Below are 13,596 nucleotides of genomic sequence, written 5' to 3'. Positions count from 1 at the left end.
TTTATTGTTCATTACCAAAATATATATATATATATATATTTTTTTTTCACCCACAAGTGTAATATAAGGTTTGCAAACATTCAACATTCAAGCACTTAAAAAAATTATAAATTAACCATTTTAAATATGACCTGTTACATAATACATTATGGCAAAACTGCACTCATTGAAATGAAAATGCAGTAGAAAAAAGTTACAATGGGCATTTGATTTACTTGGGAGGCGTGCACAGAGGAAACATTTGCTGTCAAAAAAGCCACCTGTGCTATGATCAAGAGTGTGCTTTGGACATTAGAAAATGTGGGACCATCTGTGCGGAAGTTAAAGCTGAAGTGGGAGTTGACCATGAAACATGACCCAAATTACCCCTTATTCTAGTAAATTAGCTTAGATGACAGAAATTGAGCATTCCAAGTTTGGATCTAAATACTATTGAAATGGCGTGGTGTGATTTGAAACAGTCTCATAAGACACCCTTAAAATCAGTTTCCCTTTTTGAAAAAAGCCAATGTCAGTAATCGATAAATGGTTATAGGATGTTATTTTATTTAAAATGGTAAAAGTCTAGCTATAGGGCATAAAGTATCCTAACATTGGCCTTTAATTACATGTTATTTTGTTATTTGTTTTAGAATACATGTAGGTTAGTGAAGTGGTTGAAGTTAATAAAACACTATGATATTAATAACGCTAATAGCATGGTTTATGCAATTACATCACCGGTATCTAGTGATAAAATTTGAAAGAATATTTAATATCAATAAGTTGATATTTTCTTTAAAGACCTACATTTTACGGGATGTTCACATGATTGTACAAGCCTGAACATCCTTTAAAAGACAGCGAAGAGGCTGGATTGAATCTGTAAAACTGGTTGGACAAACATTTTGTAGCTTGTCTGTTTTCATGCTAGCAGATGTAAAAATCTCAAAGTAGATGCCTCTGGTGTGCATAGGAAAGAGTGTATCCTTTTTTTTAAGATATTCATTTTTAGATTATGACCAATTAATTCATCTTGTTATTCCTAGATCAGAATTGTTAAAAAGCCAAACATATTATATTTCAATATTTTCAATATGGCAAACACATTGTTAATATGGTAAATGTTCACTTGATCATGGTCCAAGTTCTCAACAGCAACATTAAATCTGCCCTGCCCTGTGTTGTTGCTGCTGTATATGGAGTGATGTGTCTCACACACTAATTTACGGCATTTATCAGACGGCCTTATCCAGATTGACTTACAATCAGTAGTTACAGGGACAGCAGCCCCCTCCCCCTCCCCCCTAAGCAACTTAGGGTTAAGTGTCTTGCTCAGGGACACAATGGTAGTAAGTGGGATTTGACCTGGGTCTTCTGGTTCATAGGCTACTACCACCCTAGTTGACTTCACCCTCATTAACTTCAAGAAGCCACCCATCCAGAGACAGAAAGCCCTAAAATAATAATAATAATCTGAAGTAATCACCATGACAGGTACTGTGCAGGTTCATATGAGGTACTCAAGAAATGTGATCTGAGTGTGTGAAGGATTTCTATATTTTATATTGAAGTTATCATTATTTTGGGAAACATTTCTGGCCATTATAAACAAAATGTTTTAACAATCATCTGGTTCATCTCCTGAACTCATTGCTGTTGATGCTGCCCAGCTTTCCGACCGCCTCCTTAGCCCAAGGCTGCACCCCCTGCAAAAGTTAATAGGGAGGAGTTGTTGGCGCACATGGGGTCACTTGTCACAGTTTCACCCAGGCACTTTTGGAGGCCATCAGAATGTAGCTGAAGAAGCATTCGATTGGCCTGCTGACGCTCTGCTTCCCTTTCCTCTGCAGTTTGTCGCCTGAGTAAATAGGATACATGATAAATAATATTAACAATATATCTAATTCTTCACCGTAAAGCCCTTAAAATTGTGTTGGTTGCTAATGTTGTTAATGATACTACAGACAGGTAAAAAAAATTAACCCGTTGATTTCGTAAGTGTGCCCACTAATATTATCAGTTAAATACAGTGGGGCAAAAACGTTTTTAGTCAGCCACCAATTGTGCAAGTTCTACCACTTAAAAAGATGAGAGAGTCCTGTAATTTTCATCATAGGTATACCTCAACTATGAGAGACAAAATGAGAAAAAAAAAAACAGAATATCTGATTTTTAAAGAATTTATTTGCAAATTATGGTGGAAAATTAGTATTTGGTCACTAACAAAAGTTCATCTCAATACTTTGTTATATACCCTTTGTTGGCAATGACGGGGACAAACGTTTTCTGTAAGTCTTCACAAGGTTTTCACACACTGTTGCTGTTATTTTGGCCCATTCTTCCATGCAGATCTCCTCTAGAGCAGTGATGTTTTGGGGCTGTCGCTGGGTAAAACTGACTTTTTTAAGTGGTAGAACTTGCACAATTTGTGGCTGACTAAATACTTTTTTGCTCCACTGTAATTAGAGTCCGTCTATAATGTCAATAATATGTTGAAGAATAATGAGAGACATAACAATAACAAAGTAAATCCAGAAAAATGCATTTCAAAATAGTTATGAATCCCTTTGTAAAACACACTTTAGCACTTGGTTGCAAAACCTTTGTTGGCGACCACAAACGTGAGACGTTTCTTGTAGTTTGTACAAACATGTTTTATATTCTAGAGCTATTCCAGCCACCCTTTGCTCTGATTACTGCTTTGCACCCTCTTGGCATTCTCTCGATGAGCTTCAAGAGGTAGTCACCTGAAATGGTTTTCCAACAGTCTTGAAGGAGTTCCCAGAGATGTTTAGTACTTGTTGGCCCCTTTGCCTTCACTCTGCAGTCCAGCTCACCCCAAACCACCTTGATTGGGTTCAGGTCCAGTGACAGTGTAGGCCAGGTCTCCACATGTGTTCATTCATAGTTTTGATGCCTTCAATGAAAATTTACCAATGTAAATGGTAATGAAAATTTAATGAGAAGGTGTGTCCAAACTTTTGGCCTGTACTGTATCTCAGGGGCATTTAGTCCCACTCAAACCTTCAACTCCATCCACAGATTTCCTATAGGATAAAGTGCCTGAATACTGGCTACTTCAAGACCTTAATCTGCTTCTTTTTGAGGAAATCTTTTGTATCCTTGCCCATGTGTAGGAGGCTATCACCCAGAATTTGATGGTACATGGCCCTATCTATCCTCTTTGATGTGGTGCAGATGTCTTGTGCCCTTGGAAGAAAAACACCCCCAATGCATAATGTTTCCACCTCCACGTTTGATGGTGGGGATGTTGTTTTTAGGCAGCATTCATCCTCCTCTAAACAGTTGAGTTGACTTTTGTCTCCACTGACCCCAACACTTTCACCCAGTCCTCCTCTGAGTCATTTAGGTGCTCAGTGGCAAAACTGTCAATATTCTTTCTTAAGCAGGGGGACCTTTGGGCTGCAGGATTTCAGTTCTTCACAGTGTAGTGTGTTACCAGTTGTTTTCTTGGTGACCTATGGTCCCACCTGTCCTGAGATCATTGAGAAGTTCCTCCTGAGTAGTTTTGAGTTGCTCCAGACCAAGGGAAATCGGCAGTTATTTTATGGTTATTCCATTTGTGAATAATAGCACTAACAGACACCTTCTCACCCAGCTAATTGAGAAGCTCCAAATATCAGCTCTTTAACTGGGAGACAGAAATCTTGGTGATTGATAGGGGTTAAAACACTTATTTCATGAAAAAAATAATTTAATTCTAACAAATTTGAAATACATTATTTGAGATATTTTGTTATTTTTCTGTCTCTCACTGTTTAAACAAGCATACAATTTAAATTATAGACTGATAGTTTCTTTGCTATTGGGCAAATTTACAAAATTAGCAGGGGATAAAATTATTTTAGTACTAGCACTAGTATTAGTACTCTTAGAACATTTATGAAATTCTAATGATATTAATTATGATTATAATAATGTTTTTTAGTTGCATTACATATAGAGCAAATTACAATAATGATATAAGTGCCATTTGAACATGCATTTAAATTGGAGGCTTAAGTGGATCATTAAGTGCATCAAGAGCATGTCAGTTGCCTAAATTGTGGCAGTATTGCTTATCTAATTTTGATGTTTAAATTTGACTTTAAGTTAGCTGACCAACCTCCACTTGGTCCTGCGGTTCTGGAACCAGGTTTTCACTTGGGCGTCCGTCATGTTCAGGTTCTTGGCCAACACAGCTCTCTCAGCACTGGCCAGGTACTTCTGCCGATGGAACCTCTTTTCCAGTTCACAGATCTGGAGGTGAGTGAATGATGTCCGTGGCTTTTTCCGCTTTGGCGGTGTGCGGTTCTGGTATGGATGCCCGATGCGCCGGGTCATGGTGAATGGAATCAGTGCTGTGGGAAGCAAATTGGACCAAGAATTATTTGGGTAATTTATTAAAATAACCAACAAAACTGCAACTAATCTCTCCTAAAATTATGGTAAACTTAAAGTGAAAAAGTAAAAGTGAAAAGATTGTCATTGTGAGCACAGCACACGTGCACACAATGAAATGTGTCCTCTGCTTTTAACCCATCACCTGGTGATGCAGTGGCCTGTATGTAGGGATGGTGCTTTGCTCAGTGGCATCTCAGTGGTTTGGGGATTCAAACCGCCAACTTTCTGATTACGGGTCTGTTTTCCCTACCACTGCCAACTGTATATATTGTATCGCTAGTTCATCGTCTATTCTTGACAAATCTATACAAATACCTTTGTGTATGGACATGCCCTGTCTATAGCTTTTTTTTTCAAAATATGCAGGTATATGGATGTTCATCTTTCATATTAAATATAAAAAATAAAGTATTTTTCTTGTCTGAAAAAAAATATTGTGTACAGTTTATTGTCTATAGTACTGTACAAATCCATACAAATGCCTTTTGTTGTCACATCTTGGGCTAAGAACAAGGCACAAAAGCAGGACATTGTGGAATGAAGGGGTTTTTAATAAACACAAAAGAAGGGCCAAAAGGAAAGAGAAAGAACTGAGTCACCCTGGAGCAACTTAGGGTTAAGTGACACAATGGTAGTAAGTGGGATTTGAAACTGGGTCTTCTGGTTAATGGGTGAGTGTGTTACCCACTAGGCTACTACCACCCATTGTCCTGCTGGCAGAAGAACCTGTCAAGATGGTCCCACCTCCGGCAGAGCTTTGACCACGTCTAGAGAGCAGTGGGGGACATTGAGTCCGAAATAACTTTGTTCCGTGGTCAGTTGAACCTTTTTTCAGTTGTGGCGGTAACCCCCTTACCCGCAGGAGGACACCAGAAGTTAGGGGAGCCATCAGGCTGAAGAAGGAGGCCTACAGGGCATGGTACTGGAGAGGAGGGTCCGGTGGAAGCTCAGATTGAGGAGGAGATTGAGGAGGAGCAATGTGGTTTTCGTCATGGCCATGGAGCTGTGGACCAGCTTTTTACCCTTGCTGGAGTGATGGAGGGGGCATGGGAGTTTGGCCAACTAATCCACATGTGTTGTGTGTATTTGGAGAATGCTTATGACCGTGTCCCCAGGGTGACCCTATGGGGTGCACTACAGGGGCATGGGGTGGATGGCCTTTTGATAAGGACTATTCAGTCCCTGTACCAGAGGAGCGTGAGCTTGGTTCGCATAGCTGACAGTAAGTTGGACCTGTTCCCGGTGAGGGTTGGACTCCGCCAGGGCTGCCCTTTGTCCCCGGTTCTGTTCATAACCTATATGAACAGAATTTCTAAGCGCAGCCGTGGTGTGGAGGGTGTTGAGTTTGGTGGCAGGAGAATCTCGTCTCTGCTTTTTGTGGATGATGTGGTCCTCCTAGATTCATCAGGCTCTGACCTTCAGCTCTTGCTGAGTTAGGGTTAGGGTTAGCCGAGTGTGAAGCGGCTGGAATGAGGATCAGCACCTCCAAATCTGAGACCATGGTTCTCAACCAGAAAAGGGTGGCTCGCCAACTCCAGGTCAAGAGAGAAGTCCTGCCTCAAGTGGAGGAGTGGCGCAAGGCTCTCGATTTACTGGTCAATCTACATCCCTATTCTCATCTATGGTCATGAGCTTTGGGTAATGACCAAGAGAACAAGATCGCGGATACAAGCGACCGAAATGAGTTTCCTCCGTAGGGTGGCCAGGCACAGCCTTAAAGATAGGGTTAGGGTCTTAGACATTCAGGAGGGACTCAGAGTAGAACCGCTGTTCCTCCACATCAAAAGGAGCCAGTTAAGGTGGTTCGGGCATCTTTTCAGGATGCCTCCTGGACGCCTCCGTGGGGAGGTGTTTCGGGCATGTCCGAAAGCCCCCGGGTCGACCTAGGACACGCTGGAGAAATTATATCTCCAATCTGGTCTGGGAACGCCTTGGGGTCCTGTCAGAGGAGCTGGTGGAGGTGGTTGGGGAGAGGGCTGTATGGGATTCCCTACTTGGGATGCTGCCCCTGCGACCCAGACCCAGATAAACGGAAGATGACGACAATGACAACGTAGTTGGCCTGCCCTACACTTTAAATTATAATTGGACACAGCCATAGCTTTCCTTCATCAATTAATATTTTTATCATATGAAAAATATCAATGCTTTAATCTCGTTTATGTTTTGAATTTGTTTCACATTGACAATCACTTAACTTTTGCATCCTGTTGGACAATTCTTCATCTCCATACATCCTATTTGACAGTCTCACATCTCCACACATCATGCTGGAAAAAACTTCAAAATGTGTCCTCTGCTTTTAACCCATTGGTGAGCAGTGGGCCACCGTGAAAGGCATCAGGGGAGCATTATGGCACTTTGAACTGGCAAACTTCTGATTACGGTCCGTTCCCTTATACCCGCAAGGCCACCACCGCCCTATGTGTGGAGATGTGGAACTGTCCAGCATGATGTGTGGATATGTGGCACTATCCAGCATGATGTGTTGAGATGTGGACTGTGCAGCATGATGTGTGGATATGTGGGTTAAACCCTACCTGGTAATATGTCCTTGTGAAGCCTGCTGTTGTTCTCCAGCCATGGGCAGCCTATGGTCGGCGCTGCAGGAGATGGGGCCGCAGCAGTGATGGGTCTGTGTGCTGCGATCCTGATCACTCCTCTGTGCATCAACGCCTTGTTCGCCACGTAGGTGTCCAGCGGTGCGGTGATTCCTGATGGGGAGGCGCATAAGGCCACGCATGTCGCTGCGCACGCGAAGGAGCGCTCGCGACGGCTGTCCAGCTCCGAGCTGCAGAGGATCTGATCGATGCTGAAGCGAATGGGTTCTTTGATTTTGGTGGAGGCGGATGGCGGACTGGAGACTCCTGCCATTGGCGAGATGTTTTTTTTGATGTCCAATGAGAAACTGGATAAAAGAAACCGTTTTGAAGAATGGTTTCTTCAAAGATTTTGGACTGGTGTCAGTCTCTTGATGTCCATACTGCTCCTCACTGCCCCGAAAGGTTTCTGGACTCTCACGCGTGCACTGCTCACACGTGGAAGGTTAGGAACGCCCTGTTGAGAGCGTGTGTGTGCTTGTTTCTTTTTGCTTTTTTGTTGTCAGGCTCTTTTTCTATTTGTCGCAGATGTAGGACCATGCGTGACCCCACGGAGTGACGTCTAGAACTGAAACCTGCGACGAGCTCACAAACTGCTGACTAACCGGGGCACATTTTATAATAGTAATAATTATAAGTAATAAAGTCTTCAGCAGCTCTTCCTACGGAACAGAGTAATTTTAAAACATTTGTATAATATATAAAATCCTTGCCAAGTGTTACCAAAGTCCCTACATCCATTACATCTTAAAACGGAATCACATAAACTCGGCAGGTGCTTATTGCAATTAAACAATTTATTGCTATTATTCGCTTGTTGTTTTGCCTTAATGATTTATTGCAAGGAGCACGTGCCAAGATGTCATACTGTCCTACTTAAATATGAATAACGTTCAGAACAGCGTTCAGAATTTATTTTCTGAGGTGTTAACTTGATAAATCCATCTGGTTATTTTCAGTCCATAATATATTCGTTAAAATGTCAATCCCCTTCCTTCATGATCGATTTATTCTGAATTTTGTTTTTGGAGCTTGTATTAATCGTAACATCTCGTGATTATTTGATCCCCTTTCCACAGTAGATTGTAGGAATGATTATTGAACAGAAACGCACGCGGACGGATTTGGCAATAACGACTCAATCATCCCATTGCTGTCCTGGCTGAAATTATTCACCATCTGTATGCCCAGTAGTGGTCTGGTCTATGGTTCATGTTGACACAGTTAATCACCAACCGCTTTATTATGATCATTATCATTCAGTTATACTTTTTTTATCAAAGCAAATTATATGTTTAATTGCACATTTTCTAAATTATTATTTATTATTGAAAACATTATGCAATATTCGTGTTTTAATGAGTTTTTACAGTTTTTTTGATTATTATTAGAAAAGCTGAAATAAGTGAAATGTAAAATTGCATTAATTGTTAAACGACTTTACAGATCGTGAGCGCGCTCGAGACGCGCAGGAGGCGCACACGCTGCCGTTTGTATCACCATTACAGCTATTAATAGCACTATCCGCCAAGTAGCTTTTTATTGCTGATATTAGTCAGAGTTTAGCGTAATCCAGCCCTGCTTGCTGACAGTTGAGCTCCCCGAGCGCCTCAGCCCATTTTCGGAGAGGCTGGATTCTGTAGTCGGGGTCCCAGATGTATCAAGTACCAGATCATTCGGTGTGGCGGCAAATGGACAAACACGGATATGAAGAACAAAAATGAAATAAATGAAATAAAACCGCCCAAAATGACGATTTATCTGTGAAATCACGGGTTCATCTGCATAATGACGCGTGCGGATGCCGGGCCGCAGGAGCTGTTTTTATTGCGAGTGTCTCCGGTCTTATCAATTTTAGTCAAGCACAAAGATTAATAAAGATTGAAAGACAAGAAAAGTGTTCGGCGAGCGTTGTTATGTAAATAATGTAAGAGGCGAGATTAGTAATCTAGCATTTAAAATTTCCTCTACGGTTTTATAATGATGCGCAGCGTTTAAAAGCGGGTTGGTCGGTATCGGATGAGATGTGTCCGCCTTTTATTGTCCAAAGGGGGTTTGAAAGAAAGGCCACAAAGCCAAATGTGCCATGCATCAGGCAGACATGTTCTGTGACCACCAGCCAATTTTTTGACTGAGTTTTCAAGCAGTGTGGGACTGAATGAGAAAGAAAAAATTCCAGACAGATGACTGAGTTAAGAAGGGAGGGGGCAGATTGCCTGGATTTATACTGAGGCAGTGAAAAACGTCAAAGCGTTTGCTTTTGTCATTGTGATATACAGCAAAAACAGCACACTACAATGCCCTCTGCATTTAACCCATCACCCTTAGTGAGCAGTGGGCAGCCATGAAAGGTCCCGGGAAGCGGTGTGTGGAATGGTACCTTGATCAAGGGGACCTCAGTGGCACCTTGGTGGTTCAAGGTTTGAACCCGCAACCCTTCAATTAGGAGTCCATTTCCTTACCTGCTAGTGCACCATTGCCCCACCAGTGACACTAGTGAAAATGATGAGTGTTTATATGTAATAAGAAAGCAACCAGAACTAAAAAGATAAAGATCTTGTAGTTGGTTCTTGCAGTTTATGGTGCAAAATATAACTTATATATTGCTGCAATTTCTTTTTAAAAAACAAAAAAAAAGCTTTTCTCATGGTGCAGTTTTTCACGGAGGCAGTTAATAAGTTCTGGTTAATGACCATCATGGTGGGGGTGTGTGAGGCTGCTTGTGCATATCTTCATTATCTTGGAATGCCATCACTCTCTCTCTCGCTCCTGCTCGCCCCACGAGGGCCATGCTCTGGGCACTTAATAAAAGGAGATTATACAGCCTGCCACCATGCCTTCCTTCTCCTCCTCTCTTCTGGCTCTTAACCTTCTCACCCCTCCTGTTGCCTTACCCGCATGGAGCCTGAGGACGGGAGGGGCAGAAGGGACCAGCTGCCACCAGCCACTTGCTGGCAGCAGAGCTACTCTAGCACCCAAATTCATTTGGCCTGATGGATCCTCAGTGTGGAGGCTGTCTGCCTGGCCACCAGTCCCACCTGTTCTACCCACAGCTCTGTTTCTGCCCACTGATGCTGTAATTTAGACCACTTCACATTTCCCAATATGTTAAGTCAAATAAAGACAATAAAAAAACAGGCAAAATCGACAAAATACAACACAACCACAGCCACTACATACCACCTTATTTGTCAACGGTGTCCTGCTCTCATTTTACTTCTTTATTGTATCTCAGTATTTAGAATTATTGATACAGAGTGGATAACAATGATGGTTGAAACAAGTGAATACCTCCCTCCATCTCTAATTTCTCTATCTGTTTGTGTGTGTGTATATAAGTGTGAAAATGTAATTTTTTTTCTTTTCTTTTCTCAACGTTATTCACCATATACAAGTACACAGAGAGACAAATGGAGTAACACACAATACAAAACATGACAAAGGGCATTGATAATATATAATTGTATGAATATACAATGAGTATGGAAAGTATTAAGACCCCCTTAAATTTTTGTTATAATGCAGCCATTTGTTAAATCATTCTTTCCCTTATTAATGTACATACAGCACCTCATATTGACAGAAAAAAACACAATTGTTGAAGTTTTTGCAGATTTATTAACAAATAAAATTTAAAATAAGTATTCAGACCCTTTGCAGTGATGCTCATATAGTTAACTCAGGTACTGTCCATTATACTGATTGGACTTGATTAGGAAAGTCACACATCTGTCTATACAGCTCACCATGCATGTATGGCAAATGAGAATCATGAGATCAGGAAACATTATACTATAGTTTGTTTCGCCTGTAGAATGGCAAAGTCAATAAATACATATTGTTAAGTATGTAAATTAAGATTTAGGGTCTACATGTGCCAGTCTGTATGCCTTCAGGTGGAGGGAAACCCACTGTGACACAGGGAGAGCACACAGGGAGAGTGACCTGGTATGAGGCCAGGTCACTAACCGCCATGCCACCATGCGGGACGGCATGAGTGTGTGTGTGTTTGGTGACCTGTGCACTCCAGTAACAAAGCATATCCACCAACCCAAGAATCACCCCAGTGTAAATTAATAAGCACAGATTCAGTTTGTTTTTTATACTGCAATTTTGCACAACCCAGAAAAATTGTGACACAATGAGCTTGGATTTATAATATTTTAAATGATATGTGATTTATTTGGAAGCATCCCACTTCCCTCCCCTTTCAACAGTTGTGAGACTTCAGCCCAGCAGCAGCAGTAAGCGGAGGACCTATATGGTGTGATAGAAGTACACATAACCTGTTATGTTTCACCTTAAATACTCCAGCCTGCAATACTATTTATTTTACATATTCATCATAAATGTATGTGCTCTGGGCAGTGGTGGCCTAGCAGGTGAGGAAACAGGCCCATAATTGGAGCTGCCAAGATGCTACTGAGGGCACATTTTGTTGTGTGCACTGTGTGCTGTGTTTCACAATGACAATCACTTCACTTACACTTTCAAAGTTCCCAGATCAATTCTAGAGTGAAAAATGCTTTGGACTAGAAAGGGATTAATTAATACCATTTCAACACAGATTTTAAACTAGTTTTTTTGTTCAATATTGCCATTCAATCCAATGCACAGTTCCCATGTGAAATGTTAAGTGAAAACAGTGTTGGGTATTTCCTGGCCGCAAGTCTCATGGAACTAGTCACATCCACAAGCTGAGGGGAGAATGAAGAGCAGAGGTGGGACATACTGGAAAGACTGATTTATTATACACAACACAAATCAAAACAGCACGAGGGCCAAAAACAAGGGAAACAAAGGGGATAACATAAACCCGCAGGCTTGTGGCGAATGCCAGAACTTAAAACAACTAAACACCTAAGTTGCAGTGTCCGCATCTGTGAGTGAGGGAAGGGTTGTTAGGAAGGGTTGGCATGTACCTGCTGCTCCCGAGAAGGGTCCAGGCACCCTGGGTACTTCCCACAGGGGCCTGGTCGCTTTGCTGGAGATGGTGGTGGGCGTGTGGTGTGAAGGGTGGTAGACGTTCTCTGCAGCAGGTCGGGGCGCTGGTGCTTCCCCATGAGGCAGTCCCGGCAATGCAGTTGCTGGCTGGCGACTTCCCATTGCCCTCTTCCACCAGCTTACCCTAGTGTTGCTGTCTTCCTCCTCGCTGTCCATCTCTCCCTCGCTGTCCTTACACCACCGGAAGAGCTGACGGGGGAATGAAGCGCTGTAAACAATGTAAACAATGTAAACAATGTTTTGTTAACAACACAAATCAAAATGGCACGAGGGCCAAAAACAGGGAGAACATAAACAAACCCGCACATGTGTGGTGATTGCCAGAACTTAAAACAACTAAACACCTAAGTTGCAGGGTCCATATAAAATGTTGCAGCCCCGACCGGCTGCTCCAAACTTATAACCAGGCTCCAGCCATGTCCCTAATTACTCACACCTGTTCCATGGCGGGAGCCAATTTTGACAAACTCACTATGTGTCACGTGAATCCATCCACGTGACTGGGAGCAACACAGAGATGATGTAACGTGACTCCCATAAATTGGAATGATGGCCATTGCCAGCTGTTCAGTCATTGATTGCCATTTGGCAACTCGACTAATAGTGAACTTCAGTACAAAGCAGGAGAGGACCTACCAGACCCCTGTCATCAGTAGGAGCCCAGTGGAGAGAGTGGACAGCTTCCGTTACCTCGGTGTTAACATCACACAGGACCTGTCATGGTCCTGTCACATCAACACCATGGTGAAAAAGGCCCGGCAGCATCTCTACCACCTCAGACGCCTGAGAGACTTCAGACTACCCTCCAAGGTGCTCAGGAACTTCTACTCCTGCACAATAGAGGGCATCCTGATGGGAAATATCAGCACCATGCAGGACTGGCGAGCCCTACAGAGGGTGGTTCGATCAACCGAACGAATCATCCGTACCAAGCTCCCTGACCTTCAATCTATCTACAGCAAACGGTGCTCTACCAGGGCCAGGAAGGTAGTGAAGGACCTCAGCCACCCCAACACTTTCGCTCCCTGAAGTTCAACACAGAGAGAATGAGCTTCTTCCCGCAGGCTTTCCGAGGTTTCAACATCAACACTAGATAGGACAGAACTCTAATACACTCCAGCACTTACACTTTCATTCACTCTGGACTCTTTGCACAAAATCACTTTGCACAAAATCTTTGCGCTTTTTACTTTACTGCCGTCTGTATACTTGCAACATTTGCAAAACTGTGGCCTGTAGCAGTCACAAAAAGCCTTTCACTGCATATCATACTGTGTATGACTATGTATGTGACAAATAAAATTTGAATTTGATTTGCAAATACATGCATATATATAGAGTCTGTGGTGGCCTAGTAGTTAAGGAAGCGGGCCTGTAATCAGAAGGTTGCCGCCAAGGTGCCACTGAGGTCCCACTGAGCAAAGCAATGCCCCCCATACACTGCTCCCCAGGTGCCTATCATGGATGTCCACTGCTCACCAATGGTGATGGTTAAAAGCAAAGGACACATTTCGTTGTGTGCACGTGTATGGTGCTGCAGCATATCACAATCACTTCACTTTACTATTGTCATGCTGGAGATGTGGGGGAAGAACAATGGACACAG

General features: G+C 42.5%; 1 protein-coding gene across 1 annotated transcript; it reads right to left on the bottom strand.

Moving 5' to 3' along the window:
- Positions 1 to 1,343: 1,343 nt before the first annotated feature.
- LOC114768259 (T-cell leukemia homeobox protein 3) lies at positions 1,344 to 7,374 on the bottom strand. The gene is given in 4 exon segments (XM_074933605.1): positions 1,344 to 1,694; positions 1,696 to 1,840; positions 4,109 to 4,343; positions 6,927 to 7,374. Coding segments are annotated over 4 exon segments (792 nt in total). The 5' UTR covers positions 7,261 to 7,374; the 3' UTR covers positions 1,344 to 1,616.
- Between the last annotated feature and the right edge of the window lie 6,222 nt (positions 7,375 to 13,596).

This window comes from Denticeps clupeoides, chromosome 18 (assembly GCF_900700375.1).
Source record: "Denticeps clupeoides chromosome 18, fDenClu1.1, whole genome shotgun sequence".
Taxonomy (NCBI): domain Eukaryota; kingdom Metazoa; phylum Chordata; class Actinopteri; order Clupeiformes; family Denticipitidae; genus Denticeps; species Denticeps clupeoides.
This window is presented reverse-complemented; position numbering and strand designations above follow the sequence as displayed.